The 25,582-nt window shown below is 39.7% G+C and overlaps 1 protein-coding gene across 3 annotated transcripts in view; it reads left to right on the plus strand.

Annotated features, from left to right (window-relative positions):
• CREBRF (CREB3 regulatory factor) overlaps positions 1–25,582 on the plus strand; it is a 60,844-nt gene that overhangs the window by 23,200 nt on the left and 12,062 nt on the right. For all 3 annotated transcript variants that reach the window (XM_019982910.2, XM_019982911.2, XM_070774526.1), the window contains exons 2-8: positions 69–264; positions 2,388–2,513; positions 3,956–5,042; positions 11,325–11,519; positions 13,471–13,660; positions 15,082–15,155; positions 24,804–24,926. In XM_019982910.2, coding sequence (XP_019838469.1) covers positions 256–264; positions 2,388–2,513; positions 3,956–5,042; positions 11,325–11,519; positions 13,471–13,660; positions 15,082–15,155; positions 24,804–24,926 — 1,804 coding nt within the window. In that variant the 5' untranslated portion in view covers positions 69–255. The remainder of the gene's footprint in view (positions 1–68; positions 265–2,387; positions 2,514–3,955; positions 5,043–11,324; positions 11,520–13,470; positions 13,661–15,081; positions 15,156–24,803; positions 24,927–25,582) is intronic.

Raw genomic sequence — 25,582 nt, forward strand, 5'->3', positions numbered from 1 at the left:
GTCTTTTTTGAAAGGTCAACTTGTTTTTAGTGGCATTTTCAGTGAAGTTACTTTGTGTTGTTTGACAGATTCGCACAGAATTATTAAGAAAAAAAAACAAGTGATCCAAGCAGTTGAATTGAAGGCATCCTGGAAAACCTGCTGTTTGTTGTGAAAATCATCTTTGGTCTTGAAATAAAAGTAAAGCTGGAAAGGAATCTACAAACAAGAACAAAGAGAAGTGTGGGCTCAGACTCTCAGGATCCGGGCTTGGAAATGCCTCAGGTAAACCACACAGGGCAGGGGCAGGGTTTTCTAGTCCTGCTGCGGCCAGGTCTGTAGGTTTTCCGGGTCTTAGTGCGACTCTGTGCTGTATGTAAAGACATTCTGCTGCTGCTGTCAGCTGGCTTTGAATAGATATCCTTCCTTTGCCACAGCTTTGAAATTCATTGAGCTTGACACATGGAGCAATGTGAACGAAAGATTGGTTAAAAGGTGACAGAAGTGCTGACTTTTATGGGGGCTAAACCAAATCCCTAGAAAATTAATCTGCCACAGAAAGCCCATTTCATTCCCCTGTATCTTCTTTTTCCCATTGTTCCTCTCCCTTCATGCCCATCGGATTCAATTAGGACGAAATGGTGAGGGACTGCAATGTCTCTTTCACACACACCCACCCACCCACCCCTATATATATCTCCCAGATACACACACACACACACACACACACACACACACACACCTCCCACAAAACATATCTAAGAATGACTATTTATGCTATGGTAATTACTGGTTTGAGGCAATCACTGAAAGAATAAATGAACCCTCCTATTCCCCGCTCTGCATGTCCAAACGTCCTCCCTTCCCCCTCCAATGGTTAGCTCTTATCCTTTCCTGTTTTGTGCTAGTGAAAAACCTAGAAATAATGAGAGGCCAGGGACTATAAGGTAGCTTTATGTGGGGCCAGGCAGAACTGTGCCTTGAGCACAGGAAATCAACAACTTGCTGAGATGGTCCAGCAGGCAGTGAAGGAAGAAAGGGGTTTGTGGACCAGTGGCCTCTCTCCACCCCAACCACTAGAGCAAGTGGACTACAGATACCTATTTCCAGTTCTTTCCCATTCACAGTTTCATTTGCTGTTTATTGAATACTTGAAGTTATGTCCATAAAACACTTTGAACTTGCAGCCTACAGGTTGCAGAAGATTAGGAACAAAAGAATGGGATGGGAAGTTGTTTAGTCACTAAGCTGTGTCTGACTGTTTGCGACGCCGTACATTGTAGCCCTCCAGGCTCCTCCATCCATGGGGTTTCTCAGGCAAGGATACTGGAGTGGGTTGCCATTTCCTTCTCCAGGGGATCTTAGCGACCCTGGGATCGAATCCACATCTCCTTCATTGGTAGGTGGATTCTTTACAACTGAGCCACCCATCCCTGGGATGGGACATACTCATAAAGAAAAACATGATGAAAAAGTGCATAAAAATGGGTCAGTCACTGTTAGGTAGAAAGTATATGTATATGAATAGAGAAATATAAGCAAGTAGACTATAATATAAATTTTTAAAGTTTTGACAGTAACTTGGAAAATAACAAAAAGGTAAAGAGGGAATTTTTATTCTTTCCCATCTTCTTTCTTTATCCAAGTTAGATTTCAAAGTGAGGAGTTTGACTTGTGTGGGCCACTTTTTAGGAGTGTTAGCCTGAACTTCACCCTGGAGTGTTTTGTATAGATACTGAAATGGGAAAGGGGGGACAAAGAAAAAAGAAGGAGCATTAACTCTGGGTGCCGAGTCTTTTTATTTTCTCCCTTTCTTATTTTGTCCTAGAAATTGTACCCTTCTTAGGGATCAAGATTAAGGCTACTAAGTTCATATTCCAGTTACTGGCCTCACTCAGCAGATTTTTTGATATTTGGCTCATCCTATCTCCATCACATTCCTGGAGGCATTTTTGGACTAGAGATGCCCAAATGGTCTTTCAGTTGTTTGGGGAAGTAAGACATTGAATTCATTGAGGAGGGTAGAGTGAGACTGTCTTGCTACCTCTGCTGACTCCAGGAAATGGCAGGGGATCCTCTACTTTGTGGAGTTAGAACAGCTGGTGGTGTTAGAGATGGGTTTGAAGACATGTTATATAGCTAATAAATAAAAGTACTCATTAGGGCACGATGTGCTGACTCCGGTGCCTAAATAAGCTTTAGTTTTTAGAAATTAGGTACTATTAACCATTGCCACTCTGTTCCTTTTCCCATGTTTAATGCATCTTAGTGTTGTTTTAATGTTAAGCGGAAAAAAAATACAAAATTGTTCTGAAAATAATTACTTGATAGGTATGGTGGTGGGTCTTGTATGTAATTGGCCTTGAAGCAGTCATTAACTTTGCAAAATTAAAATCACTCTGTTGTAGCCTAGTGTAAGCGGAATGGATCCGCCTTTTGGGGATGCCTTTCGAAGCCACACCTTTTCAGAACAGACTCTGATGAGCACAGATCTCTTAGCAAACAGTTCAGATCCAGATTTCATGTATGAACTGGTAAGTAACATTTTCTTGGATTCTGCTTTAATCAATTTGGGGTAAAGGTATAGTTTTTTTATTTATAAAGGCCTTTTTAAGCCTTCTTTATAAAAAAGAGTGTGATTAGGCCAAACTTAATGCATATTAGTATCAGTCATAGTATTTTGGCAGGATGTATGAAGCCATTGAAAATAGTAGGAGGAAAGATCTAAACATCCTTAGATCTAGTTTTTGACAATGAGGATGAGAAGGCATCTTTTAGCCCAACAGTTAAAAGACTTTTCAGCTAGGATATTTAGGAATGATAACATTGAGCAAGGCATGTACTACAGAGAATGTGAGGCAAAAATAGCAATTCCAAGCAATATCTGAATATACTTATCATTTATTCTTGAGGTAAATAGACACTTAAGAATAATTTAAATTACATGCAATTTAAGCAGCATAGGTATATGAAAACTGGAAAGCTGACACAAGTCTGTTAATTTACTAAAAAATTATCGAGTTGTACACTTTGTAGAGGTGAATTTTGTTGTATGTAAACTCTACTTCAGTAAAACTGGTAAAACACACAAAGACACATATGCAAGCAAAAGGAAAAACAAAACAAAGCAAACAGACCAATGGAAAAATTGATACAGAACAAAAACAGACTGGAAAACAGAAAATTTCCTCATTTTCTTACTGAGCCTCCACCCACCAAACCTTCTCCCTAAAGGTAATTAAGACCAACAGAGTTTTTCTATGCATGTAAAATTAATAATAAATTAATATATGAATATTTTAAATTGTATGACATATTAATACAGTATTCTGTAGCTTAACTCCTAACATAACATGGTAAGTGGCCTTTCATCTTAATACATTAGAGCTTACATGTATTCTTGTTAATGGCTGCATAGTCATACTGACATTTTAAAAATTATATCTCTACTCATGAGAAGTACAGTACTAATGAGAGAAGTATTTTATTCCCCAAGCCCAAGAGTTGGTACAGGTTCTTTCCAAAGATTTCATCTTTCTGTGGCTGAGTTTCAGCTCTCTGTGGATTGCTCTTCACTCTGTGTATAAGTTCTGACTTAGGAGGACAGATTCTTCTATGATGAAGGAAAGGCCTTTATTATTTGCTTTATAAATGAAGCTTGTTTCTAAGAAGATCTCCAAATCCTTTCTGAGTTAAAGATCAGGAAATGTAAACTTTTTCAGGAAGAGTGTTTATAGTGAAGTTCAAGAGCCCTTGACCATGCCTAAGTTTCTCAGGGGACATAGTTTCCCTCTTTTTTTTTTTCCTTGCCCAAGGAAATGATACTATATGGAATGGTAGAGTGACATGTAAGTAGTCTTTATCTTAAAACAGACCAAAGGTTGAGTACTGTTTACCTGATACATGAAAGTGAGGATATAGGTTATTAATGTTTTCCTTAAATATGGTATGTAATTTTTTTTTTAACCTTTCTCAGGATAGAGAGATGAACTACCAACAGAATCCTAGAGACAACTTCCTTTCTTTGGAGGACTGCAAAGACATTGAAAATCTGGAGTCTTTCACAGATGTCCTAGATAATGAGGGTACTTTAACCTCAAACTGGGAACAGTGGGATACATACTGTGAAGACTTAACGAAGTACACCAAACTAACCAGCTGTGACATCTGGGGAACAAAAGAAGTGGATTACTTGGGTCTTGATGACTTTTCCAGCCCTTACCAAGATGAAGAGGTCATAAGTAAAACTCCAACTCTGGCCCAGCTCAATAGCGAGGACTCACAGTCTGTTTCTGATTCCCTTTATTACCCTGACTCACTTTTCAGTGTCAAACAAAATCCCTTGGCCTCTTCATTCCCTGGTAAAAAGATCACAAGCAGAGCAGCTGCCCCTGTGTGTTCTTCTAAGACTCTTCAAGCTGAGGTCCCTTTGTCAGACTGTGTCCAAAAAGCAAGTAAACCCACTTCAAGCACACAAATCATGGTGAAGACCAACATGTATCATAATGAGAAAGTGAACTTTCATGTTGAATGTAAAGACTATGTGAAAAAGGCAAAGGTAAAGATCAACCCAGTGCAGCAGAGCCGGCCTCTCTTGAGCCAGGTTCATGCAGATGCAGCAAAGGAAAACACCTGCTACTGTGGTGCAGTAGCCAAGAGACCAGAGAAAAAAGGGACAGAGCCTCTGCAGGGTCATGCCACTCCAGCTTTGCCTTTTAAAGAAACCCAGGAACTATTACTCAGTCCCCTGCCTCAGGAGGGGCCTGGGTCAGTTGCAGCAGGAGAGAGTAGCAGCCTTTCTGCCAGCACATCGGTCTCAGATTCATCCCAGAAAAAAGAAGAGCACAATTATTCCCTTTTTGTCTCTGACAACTTGGGTGAACAGCCAACCAAATGCAGTCCTGAAGAGGATGAGGAGGATGAGGAGGATGTTGATGACGAGGACCACGATGAAGGATTTGGCAGCGAGCACGAACTTTCTGAAAACGAGGAAGAGGAAGAAGAGGAAGAGGATTATGAAGATGACAAGGATGATGACATTAGTGACACTTTCTCTGAACCAGGTATTACATTATTTGGAGGCTTACCAAACTGTTTCCTACTCTCTTGAAATAGTTTTGCTGTGGACTTTCTTTGTCTGAGTTTGGAGATTAAATGACTTAGTATCTTGGCTTGGATATATACTTGTTCTTATCTATTTAAACAGTTTTAAAATAATCATTCTTGCTCATGTGTGGTTCATATGCTGGTTCCTTGAGGGCTGCTTCTTAATTTATCTTATGTTAAGTGACCTGATTTGTCACTCTTTGAGCAGCTGTGCCAAGATGCCAAACTTGATTGGTTTAAAAATATTCCTATTTCTGCCTTTGTCCCTCTGTTAGACTTAAGGTAAGTTTGGAATCCCAAGAATAGTGAATCAAGTGATGATGGTTTGTATTACTCATGCCTAATAACCAACGAAGCCTGTTTAATGAATAATGTAAAAGACAGCTTTTTCTTTGTGTCTGCTGCATCTTTCATTTGCACAGTATTTTTCCATTGAAGAAAAATACATGCTTTAATTTAATGAGCATGAAGGAGTCTCTGCTCTGTTTATATACAGCACATTATAAATAAAAGGGAAAAAGAAAATGAAATCTGTGGGGAACTGGTTCACTTCAGCATGTACATGGCTGGGCTGTTGTCACGGTTGGCTCATGCAGTTTTTATTTATGAAAATGGTATTTCCAAGTGGCATAGAGTTAAAAATTCACAAAGAGGTGAAGATCTTCACATTTAAATGAAAGTTATTCTTCAAAAATAATGTTAATACTATAACTTCTACATAAAAGACCAAGTTATTAAAAACTTCATGAATTGTCAAAGAGAACCCTTTTGTTGTTGGAATTTGGGGCAATATAAACATTGATATTTAATCTCCAGCAAGGTTTTTGAGCCATAGCAGGTGCAGCAGTAGCTGTATTGTGGCCAGTGAAGCGTATTATTGCTGAGAGACTTTCGTCTTAGTGAACTTTTTCTGTTGCATAAATGCTTAGATTTATGCATTTGATACAACTAAATTGTTTGACTTGGGTGGAGTTTCAAGTAAGGAAAAGGTACTTTGCTGTGGAGGAACAGGGTTTGTGCATTTTCTTTGGTTTACTTTAGTACTCAGTATAGTCTCGATAGAACCAGTTGTCTTTTCTACTTAGCAAGAAAACTTTTCTCTCAGCCAGTTAATGAATCTGCTTTGAGGTGTTTGAAGGAGAGTTGTCTTTGCAGTTAGTGGTAGTTACGCAGCTCCCTCCCATGGGGAGGCCAGAGTGCTGTTGGTGGTCCTTACAGCCTGACAGGTCAGCCCTACTGTTCTGAATCCCGTATTTAGAATTAGGGTAGAAGGGAGGGGAAGGATCAAGACAAGGAGTAATAACTAGGAAATGGAAAGTGTAGAGAAGAAAAATTTCTTTACCAGTTGACACTAAAAGGAGTATGTAAATATTCCTTTTAAATATTCCTGAGGGAGTAAATTCTGCCATCACCAGTCAAGGCGGGCAAGGACTATACTGTTTATTCTGCTTCTGGTTTTAGGTTTGCTTTGCTTTGACTTTTTTTTTTTTTGGATGAGATCTTAGTTCCCTGACCAGGGATGGAACCTGGGCCCTTGACATTGAGAGCGTGGAGTCCTAACCACCGGACCACTAGGGAATTCCCACTTTTCTTTGACTTTTAACTGCAGTTTAAGTTCATCCTTGATCTTTTGACTTGGTTTCACCTGGATAAATGTGTTGAGAGATGAGTAGGCCTATGAAGAGAAACCACTTCATAACTTGACTCGCATTTCCGTTTTCTCTGTCTTTTGACTCTCGTAGGGAAGGGCAAGCCTTGTTACAGCTGGTGCTTTTCTGTCCTGCCACATTCTCTTGCCCTGTCCTGGTAGGAGAACCCTGATTCTTGAGTTTGTTGGTGTTAAGCAGCCAACACCGCTTTAAAACAGAGATGCATTAGCTGGCACTTGGCAAGGTGAAGCCTTCCTCTTGGTGCTGTTTAACAATGCTAAATGTTTGGATGGCATTTAATTCACTCACTTCCAGTTGACTTGAAGTAAAACCTCTTTGGTTAGGATTACTTGGATGCGTCTCACAAATGTCAACAAATGAAATGCTTTAACCTCAAATCAATGATATTTTGTGGTATTTTGGGGATTTATTCACATTTGCTAATGAAAATTTCCCTTCTTGGAAAAAAGAGCTAAACAGGCTACTTTAAGAATACAAATGTGAATTGGTGAGAGGCAAGAAGAAATTCTTTGAAGCAGAAAAGTGGGATGGTTATAGTTTCTTGAGAGTGCTAGTTTTAGAGTGGGTTGATTGGTTTAATTTGCAGCAGACAGTGTACAAAGGCCCTTTTGTGATGACTAGCTCCCTTGATGCTGTTTCTTGGCAGTTGGCTACAACAGTGCCTGAGTCTACAAAGCCCCAGGAAAGGTGTAAAATGGAGTTTCAGTCCCTGCTCTGGACTTGCTCCCAAGTTTTAATAGAGCCTGTTCTGAGGACAGGCAACAACTGTTTGGGGTCATGGAATTACATGGTTGTAAGACTAAGATTTAGGTCCCCAGAATGAGAGTTTAGTTTGTAATTCCTACTAAACATTTTCATGATAGGCTTTACCAGCTTAATGGCAGTAACCTGCACTAATCAAAGGTGTGTGATCAGACTTTTAGGCGTCTGTGTCACCTTTTTGACTACCTTTTGGTAATTGTGTCAGGAAGGAATGAATTAGATCAATATGGTGATCCATCAAATGAAAAGAAAACAGAAAAGTCTCCATGGGAAATGTACATTTGTACATTAAACAAATCACTGATTTGTTTAAAAAAACAGTGGGGGGTGTATCTGTCTTGTGTTGGAGGCTATGTGTACTAATTGTTGGCTGTGCAGAGGTCAGCAGAATTGGCACGACTCTTGTCTTCATGTAGCTTGAGGTTTAGTGGGCCTGTGTGCAGCTGGGGTCTCTTGGTCTGCTGCTCTTCTGTGCGCTGTGACTTGCGAGAGAGGCGAGATGAGTGCTTCTTAAAATTTCTTTGACCACAGAGCTCACTTGGGATTGAGGGCATAGTTTACAGCAATTGTGTTCCTATGAACACACTTGGAGAAATATTTAATCATCTTAAATGCAAGACCAGTGATCTTGGAATATATTGAATAACTTTTCTGCATGCTACTTGATCACAGTAGTCTTTTAATTGAAAGACTTTAACAAATCCTTTGTGTGTGTATTTATGTGTGCACACACGTTATTGTGAATTTATGGTATATACTTTAGAAAATTTTAGGTTAAAGAAAATGGATACCCTTAAACACTGTTTTGGAAAAAGCCTGGACATATGAATTAAGCAAAACTGATAACTAATTTGGATAGGAGAGGAGAAGTCCAAATCCTAATGACAGTTTGGATTTAACATGGAATATATACGGGAAAAAAATTCTATTCAGACCACTCAACTGGATAGATACAGGAAAAGTAGGAAGCCAAATTGGAGCTGGAGTCGTGGGGCCTGAGCCAGTCCCAGCTTTGCCAAATCACTTAAACCTCCATGAGCATGTTTGTGTAAATAGGGTTAATAACCTCTTCCTACCAGGTTCTTAGAAGCCTCAGATGAAATACCTGTGAGTACTCACAAAATATGTGAGTACATTCCTTAAATGAGAGAGACAGTGTTTTCCCAGAAATCTAGGCCACCTGAGGAACATATCAAATAAAGTGTCGGGGGGATGGGTTGCCTGAGAAAGTTACATGTGAAAGTGTTTCCTTTATACTTTGGGCTGCTGCTACTGCTAAGTCACTTCAGTCATGTCCGACTCTGTGCGACCCCATAGACGACAGCCCACCAGGCTTCCCCGTCCCTGGGATTCTCTGGGCAAGAACACTTAAATGTGGGACGCCAGTTCTTGACACTGATGGGAGTATTTCAGTTGGTGCACCTGTCTGTTGAGGTATAGTCAAAGCTATGGTTTTTCCAGTAGTCATGTATGGATGTGAGAGCTGTACCAGAAAGAAGGCTGAGTGCCAAAGAATTGATGTTTTCAAATTGTGGTGCTACAGAAGACTTGAGAGTCCCTTGAACTGCAAGGAGATCAAACCAGTCAATCCCAGAGGGAACTAACCCTGAATATTCATTGGAAGGACTGTTGCTGCAGCTCTAATACTTTGGCCACCTGATGGTGAAGAGTGAGTCGACTTGTTGAAAAAGACCCTGATGCTGAGAAAGATTGGAGACAAAAGGAGAAGAGGGTAGCAGAGGATGAGATGGTTAGATAGCATCACCGACTCAGTGGACATGGATTTGAACTAACTCCGGGAGATAGTGGAGGACAGAGGAGCGTGGTGTGCTACATACAGTCCATGAGGTCACAGAGTCAGATGTGACTTAGCGAACAACAACATATTCTGTGCACAGCCCATTTGTACTTTTAAGATGGATGTGCTCTGAGGGTATTTTAGTTTTACAGATCATCCTGTATTGGGTCAAACCAGTAGTTCCAGTGGCCCAGAATTTTTTTTGAAACTTCCTTTTAGTAGGGAAGATAGGTTCTTAAAAAGTGAAGTAAATTCAAATCGCTTCTGATAAAATATTAGTTAGAATAGGCATATGTTTTTATTTGAATAGCCTGTGTGAGAACTGTCATTCTTGTACTTTTACAAAAAGGATAGGGTGGGAAGTAGGAAGAAAACCACTGCACTGCTGCCTGACAGAATTCTGCCTGGTAGGTTACCATCCGAGAAATGCAACAGCTTTCTGTCTGGAAATGTTTCAAATACATAAAGACATCAAAGAAATTGTATAGTCTCTAAGTACCATCATTAACTAATGGTAGAGACTGCATTTCCTTTTCTAAAAGTTGAAACATAGTTGATTCATGCAGTGTTGCGTTAGTCTCTAGTATGCAGCTAAGTGCCTGAGTTATGTACACATAAAATCTTTTTCATATTCTTTTCTCTATAGGCTATTATAGGATATTATAGATAGTCCCCTACTATGCAGTAGTATCTTTTGTTTATATATAGTAGTTTCTGTCCACAGATCCCAAACTCTTAATTTATTCCTCCCCCCACTTTCCTCTTTGGTAATCAGGTTTATTTTCTATGTCCATGAGTCTGTTTTAAGCTGAAACTCCAGTACTTTGGCCACCTCATGCGAAGAGTTGACTCATTGGAAAAGACTCTGATGCTGGGAGGGATTGGGGGCAGGAGGAGAAGGGGACGACAGAGGATGAGATGGCTGGATGGCATCACTGACTCAATGGATGCGAGTCTCAGTGAACTCCGGGAGTTGGTGATGGACAGGGAGGCCTGGTGTGCTGCGATTCATGGGGTCGCAAAGAGTCGGACACAACTGAGCGACTGAACTGCACTGAACTGAACTGAGTCTCTTTTGTAAAATAAGTTCATTTGTATCATATTTTAGATTCTACATATAAGTGATATCATATGGTATTTATTTTTCTTTGTATGACTTCACTTAATATGATAATCTGTACTTTTGTCCATGTTGTTGCAAATGGCATGGTTTTGTTCTTTTTTATGGCTGAGTAGTATTCTATCTTCTTTACCCATTCAACGGTCGGTGGGCATTTAGGTTGCTTCCAAGTCTTGGCTATTATAAATAGTGCTGCTGTGAACATTGTGGTGCGTGTATCTTTTTGAACTAGAGTTTTCTTTGGATATATGCCCGGGAGTGGAATTGCTGAATCCTGTGGCAACTCTCTTTTTAGTTTTTGAAGGATCCTTCATACTGTTTTCCATAGTGCCTCTACCAACTTACATGTCCGTCAACATGCACATCCTCTCCAGCATTTATTGCTTGTGGACTTTTTAATGACGGCCATTCTGACTGGTGAGAGGTGTTACCCATTGTGGTTTTGATCTGTGTTTCTTTGACAAGTAGCGACATTGAGCATCTTTTTCGTGTGCCTATTGGCTATCTGTATGTCTTCTTTGGGGAAATGTACACTTAGGTCTCTGCCCATTTTTAGATTGGATTGTCTTCCTGTAGCTGGATTTCATTATTCTCTCAATATTATGTGATGATACAAAAAAAGTGTTGTGTACTAACCAAAGAGAAACCTAAGGAAGATACACAGTGTAGTTATTTCTGTTTATTAATCTCTGAATATTTTATGAGTTAGAAATATCTATATTAAATGTCATTTTTACAGATTTTGTTTATTCTCTGACATGCTAATGATGTTTTCAGGTGAAATGTGTCAAGTAGTAAATAGAAGGAATCTTTTTGTTTTTCTTGCTTAGTTTATTAAAATTTGTGAAACTTAAGAAGTATTGGGGGGTGGGCATTTTCTTTTTTTAAGGCTATGAAAATGATTCTGTGGAAGACTTGAAGGAGATGACTTCAGTTACCTCTCGGAAGAGAGGTAAAAGAAGGTACTTCTGGGAGTACAGTGAGCAACTCACACCATCACAGCAAGAGAGGATGCTGAGGCCATCTGAATGGAACCGAGAGACCTTGCCAAGTAACATGTATCAGAAAAACGGCTTACACCATGGTGAGAGGGGATTTTGATCATACGTGTTGTGTGTGTCCCTCCCTTCCTTCCTTCCTTTCCTTCTTTTTTCTTTCTTTATTTCTTCTTCTTATTTTTAAAATATAGTGGACATTCAATATTACGTTATCGTAGTTTCAGGTATATTACGTAGTGACGTTTGCGTGCACCATGCACACCGCAAGGGGTCCCCTTGTGTCTCAGCTGGTGGAGAATCTGCCTGTGATGTGGGAGATCAGGGTTAGGTCCCTGGGTTGGGAAGATCCCCTGGAGAACAGAAAGGCTACCCACTCCAGTATTCTGGCCTGGAGAATTCCATGGATTGTATAGTCCATGGGGTTGCAGAGAGTCAGACACGACTGAGTCGCTTTCAGTTCATTTCATGATCACCATGGTAAGTCTTGGTAACCATCTGTCCCTAATATTTTAAGTCACTTTCAAATAGAGATAGTAAATCACAATACTTAATCATTAAACATTGTATATAGGTTCAACCCCTCCTAACAAATGGGAGAGTAGAGCAATAGAGCTTCTGTATTTGCTGTGATTGCTCTTCATTAGTGAATAGCTTTTTTCAGTTTTAACAGCCATCACCTAAACAAGGAGGAAAGCTTACGTAAAAATGATTTCTAGTCACTTCTTAGTCTACCTGTCCTACCCAGGAAATGACCAGGAGCCTGCTGATTGCTGACCTGTTGCAGCTGCTGTTAGCAAGAAAGAAGGATTGAGGAGGAAGAGAATGGGCTCCGGCACCTCTGTCTTTCATTCTTATCCAGTCTCCAGGCCTAAATGTAAACAGGGAGATAGGAATCAAAATTGTGGTGGGAGAAGAGAGAATGGAAAGGAAAAGAAAGAATAATTGTGGAGAGAAGGAATGGAGTAGGAAAAACTAAACAGTAGGAATCAGGAGAAGCTTATAGTCTTAGGCCAGATTTCGACTATGAACCCAAGAGGATGTAATTGAGTAGAATTTCTTCTGCACAAATTTTATTTTTACCTTAATCCAAAGTCTGTACTGAGAAGGTAGAGGGCACTAGTAGGTCTGAAGCTCAATAAACAGTTTATTAGTTGCTCCTGCTACAGATTTAAGTTGCTAAGCGTTTGTGACACAGATGGTGTATCAGAAGTATATTTGTACCTCATTTTCCCTTTCCATAGCACTCAGGTCTGTATTCTACTACCTTTCAGTGAATGGAAGACCTGGTTTTTGACTTGGGATCAGTTTTCTGCCAGAAATGAAAAGATAGGTCCAATAAACAGGTCCAAGTAGCATGTAATGAGTTCTAGGAATGTTGTTCAGGGTATTGCCGTCAGAGGACAGAGCCATCCCTCTTGCCTGCAGTGGTAGGGAAGGTCTTTCTGAGTCTTGGGTACTGTTGTGTATCAACCTGACTGAAGACAGAGTTTCTGAAAAGGCAATCCTTATTTGCTGGACTTTTGAGTTCAACACAGGAATATATAGGTCTGACATATTTTCAGTCATAGCGGTATAAACGTCTTGGTTTGGGTAAAATTTCCAAATTTGTTCCTGACCATATACTATATCCGAGCCCTGATTTTTATGTGCAGATGAGCTTGCACTATAGTCCTGAGATTTGATTATTACTTCCATGCAGGGACGGGAAGCCTGGTGGGCTGCTGTCTATGGGGTCGCATAGAGTCGGACACGATTGAAGAGATGCAGCAGCAGCAGCAAATAATTAAGAATCTGTCATAGTGGGGCTGCAAACCTTAAGATGGAGAAGGGCTGGGAAAAAGATAGAGTTGTGCCATATTACCTCCATTTCTTGCTGTCACAAGGTGGGAAGAAGAGGAGTCCAGCACTCCTTCCGTAGATTGTTCATATGCTGAAAAAGAAAAGGGAAGAGAGAGATGGATTTTTAAATGTCTATAGAAAATGTATCTCTTGTTAAATAAAATGATCTCACTTAAACTTCTTTTAAATCATCTGTAGGAAAATATGCAGTCAAGAAGTCTCGGAGAACAGATGTGGAAGACCTGACTCCAAACCCTAAAAAACTGCTCCAGATAGGCAACGAACTGCGGAAGCTGAATAAAGTGATTAGTGATCTGACTCCAGTCAGTGAGCTTCCCCTAACAGCCCGGCCAAGGTCAAGGAAGGAGAAAAATAAGCTGGCTTCCAGGTAAATGGTAATCATGTTCACTCATGTAGTTGAAGGGAGGTGAGGTTAGACTTCAGTGAGCTTTCATAGAGGAGATGGCCTTCAGCCATTTTTTTCAGAAATATCCTTTTATAAATAGAACAATGAGAGTATTATAATTTTTCCTTTGAAAATAAATGATGGTACTTATGCTTCATGGAATAAGTTTTTAAAGGGGAGAAGTGAATGAACTCAAGGGCCTTATATTGTAGTATAAAAATGAAAAATTTTATCATAGCTTTATTTTTTGTTTGTTTTGCAACAAGTCAGGGTTTTTTTTAATTGAGTATAATTTACTTGTCTTCCCTTATAGTGTATTCCTCTGTGAGTTTTGTGGTTACAATTATGTAACCACAACCATAATCAAGATACTGAATGTTGTTATCACCTTAAAAATTTTCCTTTGCCTCTTTGTAAAAGTGAACTCCTTTTCTCACCCTGACTCCTCCCAACCACCGATCTGTTTTCTGTTCCTACAGTTGTGCCTTTTCTAGAATACAGATGAAATCATTCTGTGCATCCTTTGAGTCGGGCTTTGATTTCACACAGGATGAATTTGAGATTCATCCATGTTGTGTGGACTAACAGTTTGATACTCTTTATTGATGGTACTAGTCCTTTGAAGTGATATATTAATACTTCAGTGTATCTGTTCACCAGGTGAAGGATAGTTGAGTAGTTTCTAATTATTGGCGGTTACAAATAAAGTCACCATAAATGTTTCCTTGAGTTTCTCAGGGGGCTTAGTGGTGAAGAATCTGTCTGCTAGTGTGGGAGATGCGGGTTCATTCCCTAGGTTGGCAAGATCCCCAGGAGGAGGAAATGACAACCTACTCTGGTATTCTTGCCTGAAAAATCCCATGGACAGAGGAGCCTGGCAGGCTGCAGTCCATGGGGTCTCAAAGAGTTGGACACAACAGAGCAGCTGAGCACACACGCACACACACTTACAGGTGTTTATGTGAACATAAGTTTTCATTTCTCTTGGGTAAATACCTAGTGTGTTTAACTTTATAAGAAAATGCCAAAGTAGCTGTTTCCAAAGTAATGAAGTAAATTAAAAAAATATTTACTCTTTTCCAAAGTAGCTGTATGTACTGTTCTACATTCCCTCAAGCAACATATGAGGGTTCACTTACTTCACATTTTTTACAACACTTGATTGTCACTTTCTGTTTATTTTGGTATATTAGCCATAGCTTTATTTTTTGAATGGTGAAATTTTAAGAAATAAGTTTAGATAAACGATTATACTGTATGTTTTGGGTAATTGAGGCCCTTGATGTAAACATCAGTAGACAGTGATTTTTTTGGTTGCTGTTAGAAAATGACAGTAGCAAAAAGCATATTCTGAATGTTCACTTTAAAAAAACAAATGAAGTAATTGCTCCTTCCTTTCCCAGGGCTTGTCGGTTAAAGAAAAAAGCGCAGTATGAAGCTAATAAAGTGAAATTATGGGGCCTCAACACAGAATATGGTAAGCCTACACTTACACGGATTTGATTAATTTCCATCTACCTTGCTGACTGCTCTCTTTTTATTATTTTTGGTTTTGTTTCTGGCTTTCCCTGTATTCTGCCCAGCTTTCTGCCAGCCGCTTTGATTTAAGCTTTGTCTTTGGTAGCACTGGGTGTTGGTCGTTGCCTCGGGCTTTCTTTTGTTACGGAGCTCAGGCTCTAGGTGCACGGGCTTCTGTTCTTGCAGCCGGTGGGCTCCGTAGTTGAGACTCGCAGCCTCCAGATCTTGGGCTCAGTACTTTTGCACGGCCTTTAGTTGCCCTGTGGCATATGGAATCTCCCTGGACCAGAGATCAAACCTGTACTGCCCGTACTAGCAGATAGATTCTTGTCTACTGTACTTCCAGGGAAGTCCAGGCCAGCCTCTGTTTTTTGTTCATCTATTCAGTAAGCTATACTCTTATTTATTCATGTTCTTCTCTTAGTGTCTATCTGTGGCTCCCAAGCCAGATCTCCTCTTGTGACCATGGTAAACTCTGACTTCAATTTTACAGTTATGTGTGAAGTTAGCCAGTTTTATTGACTAATGTATATTTTAACCTTTGAATGGATAGTTTGGAAATGTGTTTTACAAATGTGATTGCTCATTAGAATCATCTGTGTGTACATATTAAACTACAGATTTCTAGACTTCTCCCCAGGTTCTCTGAACTATAATCTATGCAAGTAGAACCCCCAAATCCATATTTTTAATGTTACCCCAGATTACTCTTACACAGCCATTCTAGTACTTACTTGGGATCCGTTGGTTTAGATCAGTGCTTCCTGATATTTCACATCCTGGCACATGCAGAAAGGTGTCATCTCTAAGGTATCCTGGAGTATAACGGAGTAGGCTGCTCATGGGAGGAGGTCCCTGTGGGTTGAAAATGAAAGTGAAAATCGTTCAGTTGTGTCCAACTCTTTGCAACCCCATGGACTATATAGTCCATGGAATTCTCCAGGCCAGAATACTGGAGTGGGTAGCTGTTCCCTTCTCCAGGGGATCTTCCTGACCCAGGGATCGAACCCAGGTCTCCTGCATTGCAGGCGGATTGTTTACCAGCTGAGCCACCAGGGAAAGCAAATCATTATCTCATACTTGGAACCCTTTTATAGTGAACTAGAGGGTGGGGAAGCTCTGCTTTTGATCTTCCATAATAAGGACCACCCCTCCCTCCCCCTTTCCTGGTTACTCTTCCTTATGCTTCGTGTCATAAGAGCTCATATGTTCCTTTGCCTCTAAAATTGTCCTCTTCACTGTCAGTTAGCTGTTGGGCTAAGCTGTATCTGAAAGTGCAACAGTGGCTAAATGATTGATTATTATTTGTTTCCAGAGATTTTCTTAACTCCAGCATGATTTGATGTCTGGCACATAAGTGTTCAGTAAGTGTTGTGCATGCGTGTGTGCTCAGTCACTAAGTCGTGCCCAGCTCTTTGTGACCCCACAGACTGTAACCCCCCAGGCTCCTCTGTCCTTGGAATTCTCCAGGCAAGAATACTGGAGTGGGTTGCCATTTCCTTCTCTGGGAGACCTTCCTGACTGAGGGGTTGAACCTGAGTCTCCTGCCTTGGTGGAGAAGGCAGTGGCACCCCACTCGAGTACTCTTGCCTGGAAAATCCCATGGATGGAGGAGCCTGGAAGGCTGCAGTCCATGGGGTCGCTGAGGGTTGGACACGACTGAGCGACTTCACTTTCATTTTTCACTTTCATGCATTGGAGAAGGAAATGTGCCGGGGTCCAGCCCCGGCTGATCCAGGCTATTCGAAGGAGAGACAGCATCGGCGACCTATTTATTTAAATATTCATCAAAGATATAAAGAGTAATAGAATGAGGATAGCTCAGTGAGGAAATTCAGTGGAGAAAAGAGGCTGAATAATTCAGCCAGAAGGTGAGAGAAAGAACTACATGGGGAGACCAAGTTTCGGTGAACAAGGCCCGCACTTTATTTTCCAAAGTAGTTTTTATACCTTAAGTTATGCATAGAGGATGATGGGGGAAGGGGTAGAGTCATGCATTAAGCCAGGCTTTCTTCTTGCAAACTTAATCATATGCAAAAGTTTAGGTGATTTGCATCATCTTCTGGCCCGGAGGCCTGTTAACATTTTAAGACCCTTTCTTCAGAAAACTTATTTTTCTCCAAAGGTGATTAGGCAGGCGCCACCCTCCAAAAAGCATTAAAGTTGCATTCCTATAGGGCAAAGGTGTGGTGGGCTACAACAAAAAAGAATTAACTCAAGGGTCCAAGGTTACAAACATTAAAGCTACTACTTACACCAATTATATTAATCAATACACTGCCAGGGACACAGCAGGTAAGGGATATGGAAACTTAGCAGCAAACATTGGCCCAACAAGTGAAAAACCCTTCACCAATACAATTTCTAATCAATCTTTTAACTACTCAAAGGAATCTGTGTTTAGACGGTTTAGAACATCTCCTGCCTCTCACAGTTGGGAGGCTCTGAACAATCACATGTGGCCGGAGAAACCTATTCAAGCAGGCTAGAGGATTTCCAAAGGAGTTTGTAGGTTGAAACACTGTCACACCCAGGAATTATTAACTGGAGCTGTAAGCTAACTCTTTTTTCAGAGAGAGGTAGTGGGGGATAGTCCCCCGTAAAGTCAGAGGTGTAGGTGAAAGCACAAAGCAGAAAGTAGGCAGACTCTGGTTTTGGGGGTAGATGCTCGAGAATTTCCACGGGGACTCCTGAGGCTCGATCCCACCTTTGTGTATGCCGAGCCTCCTTCCTCATGACATTTGCCACGGGCAGAGTTCCTCACGCTGGCTCCCGGCAGTGATAGAATTCCAGTTGAGCTATTCCAGATCCTGAAAGATGATGCTGTGGAAAGTGCTGCACTCAATATGCAATATGCACTCAATATGCAATATGCCGGCTCCCGGCAGAAATGGCAACCCACTGCACTGTTCTTGCCTGGAGAATCCCAGGGACGGGGGAGCCTGGTGGGCTTCCGTCTGTGGGGTCGCACAGAGTCGGACATGACTGAAGCGACTTAGCAGCAGCAGCAAAATCACTACAGCTGGTGAGTGCAGCCATGAAATTAAAAGATGCTTACTCCTTGGAAGAAAAGTTAGACCAACTTAGACAGCATGTGAAAAAGCAGAAACGTTACTTTGCCAACAAAGGTCCATCTAGTCAAGGCTATGGTTTTTCCAGTAGTCATGTATGGATGTGAGAGTTGAACTATAAAGAAAGCTGAGCACCAAAGAATTGATGCTTTTGAACTGTAGTGTTGGAGAAGACTCTTGAGAGTCCCTTGGACTGCAAGGAGATCCAACCAGTCCATCCTAAAGGAAATCAGCCCTGAATGTTCATTGGAAGAACTGATGCTGAAGCTGAAACTTCAATACTTTGGCCACCTGATGTGAAGAACTAACTCATTGGAAAAGACCCTGATGCTGGGGAAGATTGAAGGCAGGAGGGGAAGGGGACAACAGAGGATGAGATGGTTGGATGGCATCACCAACTCAATGGACATGAGTTTGAGTAAAGCTCTGGGAGTTGGTGATGGACAGGGAGGCCTGGCGTGCTGCAGTCCATGGGGTCACAAAGAGTCAGACATGACTGAGCAACTGAACTTAACTGAAGTATATATATAATGATTCCAATGTCACGGGCATTCTTATTTCATTTTATAATAGAACCCAGCTGACTCATAATGCAGGGAGATGTGGTTGGTCACTGGAACCCTTCTGGGTCTCTTTTTCTCTGGATGCATGTAGGCATATAACTGTGTGTTGTTCAGTTAATAAATTTAGCCATAATCATACACATCTGTATGGCCATATATTTTTGTGCTTGTATATATGTATGTGTAAGCCCACAAGCACATATTTTCTGTGTTCTGGGGTGGGGAACAATTGGGAAATTGGTTAAGAGCCAGGAATATGTATATTTCTGAATGTATTCCTCTGTTTCAAATTGAGTTTTTGATGGCCTTTAATTTTTATTATTCCCAAAGCTAACTTAAAGCCTGTAGATATTTTCATGTACGAAAAAAAACTTATCTCTAGGTGTATTTTCTTCTCAATTAGTCAGCACAGAGGAAAAGGACCTTCTCACTCATTTCTGTCTTCCACATCTGTCTTACAAGCTTCTCTTTTCCAGTGTTGAGAAGCGCAACCTTGACTTGGTTTAGAAGACATGTTAGAAGCAATGTAGTAGTTGCTGCTTCTGTGTATTTTGCCACATGTATATATTTTTTATAATTAAATTTATTTATTTTTAATTGAAGGATAATTGCTTTACAATACTGTGTTGGTTTCTGCCAGATTGCATGGGGTTTGCAAGTTCTTCCCATGGAACATGCATATATCTCTTAAGGGGATGGTGCCCTTGATTCCTCTAAATATCTGCGAGTCACTGTTACTGCTTTGTGGAACACTTTTATCCATTACCTATTGACCCAATGGTTTCTAAAATCAGTGACATTGGGAACAAATTTTGGGACTTGGGAACCATAGGGCTGCAAACTTGATATTTTGCCACATGAGGACATTAAAAAGAATATCTACAATTACTGTCATTTCATACAGGGAAGAATATTTTAGTGTTAGAAAATTAAGACAGGCATACTCTCAGACTAAAGTTAGGTTTATGAAAAACGTACTGTATTGTTCTTGCCTATTTTAATTTGTCATCAACTAGCACTGTTCCAAGGACTGGCTTCAGGGCCCACAACTGTGGTCCTCATCCTGTCCTATGCTGCCAAACCTCCTCCTCCTCTTGATTCCTTCTACCAAGGCTCACAGGAACTCTGTGAGCTCTGTGAGTCAAATGTAGATTTGTTGACTCAGAATGAGACGTAAAGCTACGAAGAGGACAGGACCTTCATCCTGATTAACATAGTTTATCCCCAGACAAGCTATGTAAGGTTACAATTTTGGAAGATTCTTGGATGATCATGAACTCAGAACAGGAGGGATCTCTTAAGAGACTTCGGGCTTCCCTGGTGGCTCAGACAGTAAAGAATCCACCTGCATGCAGGAAACCCAGGTTCTATCTCTGGGTTGGGAAGACCCCCTGGAGAAGGGAATGGCTACCCTCTTTAGTATTCTTGCCTGGAGAATTCCATGGACAGAGCAGCCTGGTGGGCCAAAGTTCATGGAGTCATGAAACTCTCTGACACAACTGAGCGACTGACTGACTTAGAAATTTAAGGTTGGTCCTCACTTTCTGAGCCAGATGCTTTTATCTCCTCACCTAGAAGTTTTTGACGGTAGAGCCCTTCACCTCTGCCCCGCCTGTCCCCAATGTTCTGGAATGGACACTGCCCAGGTTGGGAAGAGCTGTTCTGCTGTTTCAGTTTTTAGTGCTCTTCTCACTTTTAAACAGTGAGGTAATTTGCTTTACCTATTGAGGATGGAGAAGCTTTTTGCTTCTCATCAGTCCAGCCTGCATGTAAATGTCCTTATTTATATTTGAGTTAATGGTTTTCTCTCTTGTTTATTTGAGAAACAAGCATAAATTTCCTATTTCATGTGGTTTAGGGAGTCAGCTGTGCTTTCCTTGTTTAGTGACACATTTTTTAATATATTGTCCCCCTGCATGTAGTTTTAAATTACTTCCCCTCCCCCTGCCAGTTATTTCTGATTTCCCTCTTCAGTATTAGTCTAGATTGGTTTCTTCTAAGTTTTACAAGATAAGGAATAACAAATCATTGATTTCAAAGCAGTGTCTGAAGTAGTAGAGATTTACTTCAGACCATAGGACTTTCATGTGTTGAAACTGGAGGTGTGTTCCCCCCAAACACCCCACAACTTTATTGAGGTATAACTAAAGTAAAATAACTCCACGTATTTAAAGAGGATTATATGGTTACTTTGGACATATGTACATATGTATGAAATCAGTCAAGATAGTGAACATTTTGATCACCTCCAAAAGTTTCCTAGTGCCCCTTGGTAAGCTAGTCCTCTCTCTCTTCCTATCTCTTGAGTAACCACAATCTGCTTTCTGTCACTATAAATTAGTGTACTTTTTCTAAAATTTTATATTAATGGAATCCTACCATACATTCTTCTCTTTTGCCTGGCTACTTTCATTCTGCATATTTATTTAAACATTTCTCCATCTATATCAATAGTTAAATGGTTTTCTTTGCTGAGTAGTATTCCATTGTATTAGATATACTGCAGTTTATCCATTCATGTGTTGGTGAAAATTGTTTGCTGTTGCTATAACTGCTATAGACATATGCCTGTAGAGCTGCTATGAATATTCCTGGGGAGGTGTTTGGGTGGACATATGTTTTAATCTCTCTTGGTTAAATATCTGTGAGTAACTTTATAAAAAACTGCCAAGCTGTTTTCCAAAGTGGCTGTACCATTTTACATTCTCAGAAACAGTATAGGTGGGTTCTAGTTGGTCCATATTCTTGCTAACACTTGGTAAGGTCAGTCTTCTTACTTTTAACCAACCTGATAGATATGTGGCAGTATATCATTTAATTTGTATTTCATTGATTTATGATGTTGAACATCTTTGCTTATTGGCTGTTTATATATTTTGTTTGTGTGTATGTGGGTGAAGTGTCTTTTAAAATATTTTGCCATTTAAAAATTTTGTCTTCTAAAAGTTCTTTATTGTAGATACAGGTTCTTTACCTGACATATATATTGAAAATATTTTATATTAATCTTTGGATTGCCTTTTTGTTTTCTCACTGACATCTTCCAAAGAGCAGAAATTTTAAATTTTGATGAAGTCTGATGTGTTAGTCTTTCATTTTATATTTTTGTGTATTCTAATTAGAAAGTTTGCCAACTTCAAAACTGTATTTTTGTGTATATTTTCTCCTAGGATTTATATAGTTTTAGATTTTACAGTTTTTTTTATCCCCACAAACAAATACCCAGTTGATCAAGCACCATTCTTTGAAAGGACTTCCTTTTTCCATTGATTTTTTTTCACCTTTATTAAATCAGTTAATCCTATATGTATGGATCTACCTCTGGACTCTGTATTCTATTCCATTGAGCTGTTTTCTATCTTTATGTGAATATGCAGTATCTTAATGTAGTTTTATAGTAGATCATAAAAGTCTTGGTAGTGTTCGTCCTTGTTGGTCTTCCGGTTTTGTTCTCTTCTTTCAAAGTTGTTTTGACTCTTCTAGGTCCTTTGCATGACCACTATCAATCTTGGAGCCAGTTTATCACTTTTTATAAAAGAAGTCTTCTGAAATTTTGATTGGAATTGCTTTAATCTGTAGATCAATTTGGAGGGAATTATCATCTTAACAAAATGGAGGCTTCCAATCCATGAACTTAGGATCTCTTTTCATCTGGTTGTCTTCTTTAATTTCTCTCTGACTTGTTTTATAGTTTTTAATGTACAGTGCTTGAACATCTTTTGTTAGATTTATTCCTGAATATTTTATATTTTTGATGTTATTGTAAATGGACTCATTATTGAAATTTCAAATTCTTTGTTGCTAATATGTAAAATGGAACTTTGTTTTATACCCTTTTTAACATTTATTTTTTGGCTGCGCCGGGTCTTCATTGCTGTGCCTGGCTTTTCTCTAGTTGTGAGCGGGGGCTGCTCTTGGTCCTGTGCGCGGGCTTCTCACTGCACTGGCCCCTCTTGGAGACCACGGTTCCGGCCACTCGGGTTTTAGTAGTTGCAGCATGTGGCTCAGTAGTCGTGGCCCTTGTGCTTAGTTGCTCTGAGGCATATGGGGTCATCCTGGACCAGGGATCAAACGCATGTACCCTGCATTGACAGGCAGATTCTTAACCACTGGGCCACCAAAGAATTCCGTGTATTACTCCTGCTGTATTTTCTTGCTAAATTTATTAGTTCCAATAGTAGGTGTGTAGATGCCCTGGAATTTTCTATGTAAGTAGTTGTCACCTGCAAATAGAAATGGCTTTATTTACTCCTTTTGATTTCTGTGCCTTTTAATTCTGTTCTTTGCCTTATTGCAATGTTTAGGACATTTGAATAGAAGTGGTGACCGCCTTGTTTGCAGGGGAAACTTTGACTTTTAAGTTGATGTTGGCTGTAGGTTTTTTGGTAGTTGAGATGCCCTCAATTGTTTGAAGTTTCCTTGTTTTCCTAGTTTTGTTTTTCATGAATAGATAGGGAATACTGTCATTTTTTTTATTTTTAAATTGCATTTATTGGAGCAATCATTGTTCTCCTTTATTCTGGTAATATATCACATATTCCCCTGTTAATATGGTGAATGATGTTAACTAATTTTTTATTAAACCAACCTTGCATTCTTAGAATAAACTGTATTTGGTTATGATTTATTTTACTTTTTACTTAGAGTCTATTGCACATATTTTGCAGGATTCTAGTCAAATATTTTGCAGGATTCTAATCTGATATTTGGAGAAGGCAATGGCACCCCACTCCAGTACTCTTGCCTGGAGAGTCCCATGGATAGAGGAGCCTAGTGGGCTGCAGTCCTTGGGGTCACTAAGAGTCGGACACAACTGAGCGACTTCACTTTCACTTTTCACTTTCATGCATCGGAGAAGGAAATGGCAACCCACTCCAGTGTTCTTGCCTGGAGAATCCCAGGGACAGGGGAGCCTGGTGGGCTGCCGTCTATGGGGTCGCACAGAGTCAGACACGACTGAAGCGACTTAGCAGCAGCAGTCTGATATTTTAAGTTGGAGTCTGTTGCTAATACTTTGTCAAGGATTTTTAGGTCTATATTCAAAAGGGATATTGGTTTGTTAATTTTCTTTTTTTGTAATGTCTTTGTCAGGCTTTGGTATTTAAGGACACTACCTTATAGAATGAATTCAGTCATGATCTTCTTTTTTGAAAAAGTCTGATAAGATTGCTTTTATTTCTTTATTGTATATTTGATATAATTTTACATTAAAACTCTCTGAGTTTTCTTTTGGGAGTATTTTTGGATAAATTCAACTCCTTTGTTAGAAATGGGCTGTTCAGATATTCCTTTTCTTCATGTTAAGTGACATTTTCAATAAATTTGTCCATTTCACCCAAGTTTTTTAGTTTGTTACCATAGTATTTTCTTATTATCCTTTTAATGGCTTTGTTTTAAAGTGATAACCCCTTTTTCATTCTAGCTATAGGTGTTGGAGCAGTCTAGCTGGGGATGGGGATTAGAGTGGGAGTGAGTACCAATTTTGTTGATATTTTCAAAGAACCAGCTTTAGACTTTGTTAACTTTCTTTATTGTGTGTGTTCTGTTTTATTGATTTCTCTTATCTTTATTATTTTCCTCCTTATTTACTTTTGGTTAAATTTGCTCTTTTTTTAAAGCTTCTTAAAGGCAGAGAATTTTGTTTTTAAAGCTTTGTCTTTAAAGAGCTTTGATTTATTTAATAAACATTTACTAAAACTCTGAGTCAGTATCAGACACTGTCATAGGTCTTAAAGCTGTGAAGACAAGTAGGACAAATTGCTTGCAGAATAGTGAAGACTGATACATGTGTGCAGTCTGTTACAAAAGTGGCACATCATTTGAAATTAATCACTTTGGATAAGAAAGCTTGCAGCCATCACTGCCTAATGTTTTCTTATATGTTCTTCATTTTTAATTATCTGTTATTACACAATTAAAAGTAAATTTTTCCATGTTAGTGACATGTTCCAAGTGTCCTATTCTGTCTTACAGATAATTTATTGTTTGTAATCAACTCCATCAAGCAAGAGATTGTAAACCGAGTACAGAGTCCAAGAGAGGAGAGAGGACCCAACATGGGACAGAAGCTTGAAATCCTCATTAAAGATACTCTTGGTAAGAAGAATACTGGATAAACTAATAACAAATAACAACATTCAGTGTAAGGCATGTGACTCAAGGGAATAGTAAAAATTCTTTTAAGGAAAAACTCAAGTGCTCTCATTGTAGTTACTTTCCTTTACAAGAAGATTTAGCATTCATAAACATATCCTGCTGGTAACCACAGCTTATTATTTAGACTTCATCACTGAACTATTTTAACACTTGCGAGAGATAAACTTCTAGCAACTTTAACCTTCTTTGGGGAAAATAAAGGTCCTTGACCTTGCCAAGCCTGCAGTATATACTTGTAGAGATTCTTACCTACTTGTTTTACTCTTTCACAGATTTCTAACAAACTTGCTTACCTGGTTTTCCATCCCTGAACAGATTGTGCCACATAGGGAGGAACAGAGAGGCGGCCAAACAGAAGTCAGGCAGAGTGATACCTGACAGGGAGGGTAGAGGTAGCTAATGGAGACAAAGACGTTCGAACCCTAGAGAACCAAGAGCTTAGCTGCCATAGGAGCAAGTCAGATCAGCCTGTGATCAGTAGCATCCCAAGGGCATTACAGCATAACACAATCTGTGAAAACCCTGAAGCATCGTAAAATTGGTTCTTTGTTTAACTGTTTTTTCTAAGATTATCTCTTAAAAACTGGTTCTTACAT

The sequence above is a fragment of the Bos indicus genome, chromosome 20 (genome assembly GCF_029378745.1).
Source record: "Bos indicus isolate NIAB-ARS_2022 breed Sahiwal x Tharparkar chromosome 20, NIAB-ARS_B.indTharparkar_mat_pri_1.0, whole genome shotgun sequence".
Taxonomy (NCBI): domain Eukaryota; kingdom Metazoa; phylum Chordata; class Mammalia; order Artiodactyla; family Bovidae; genus Bos; species Bos indicus.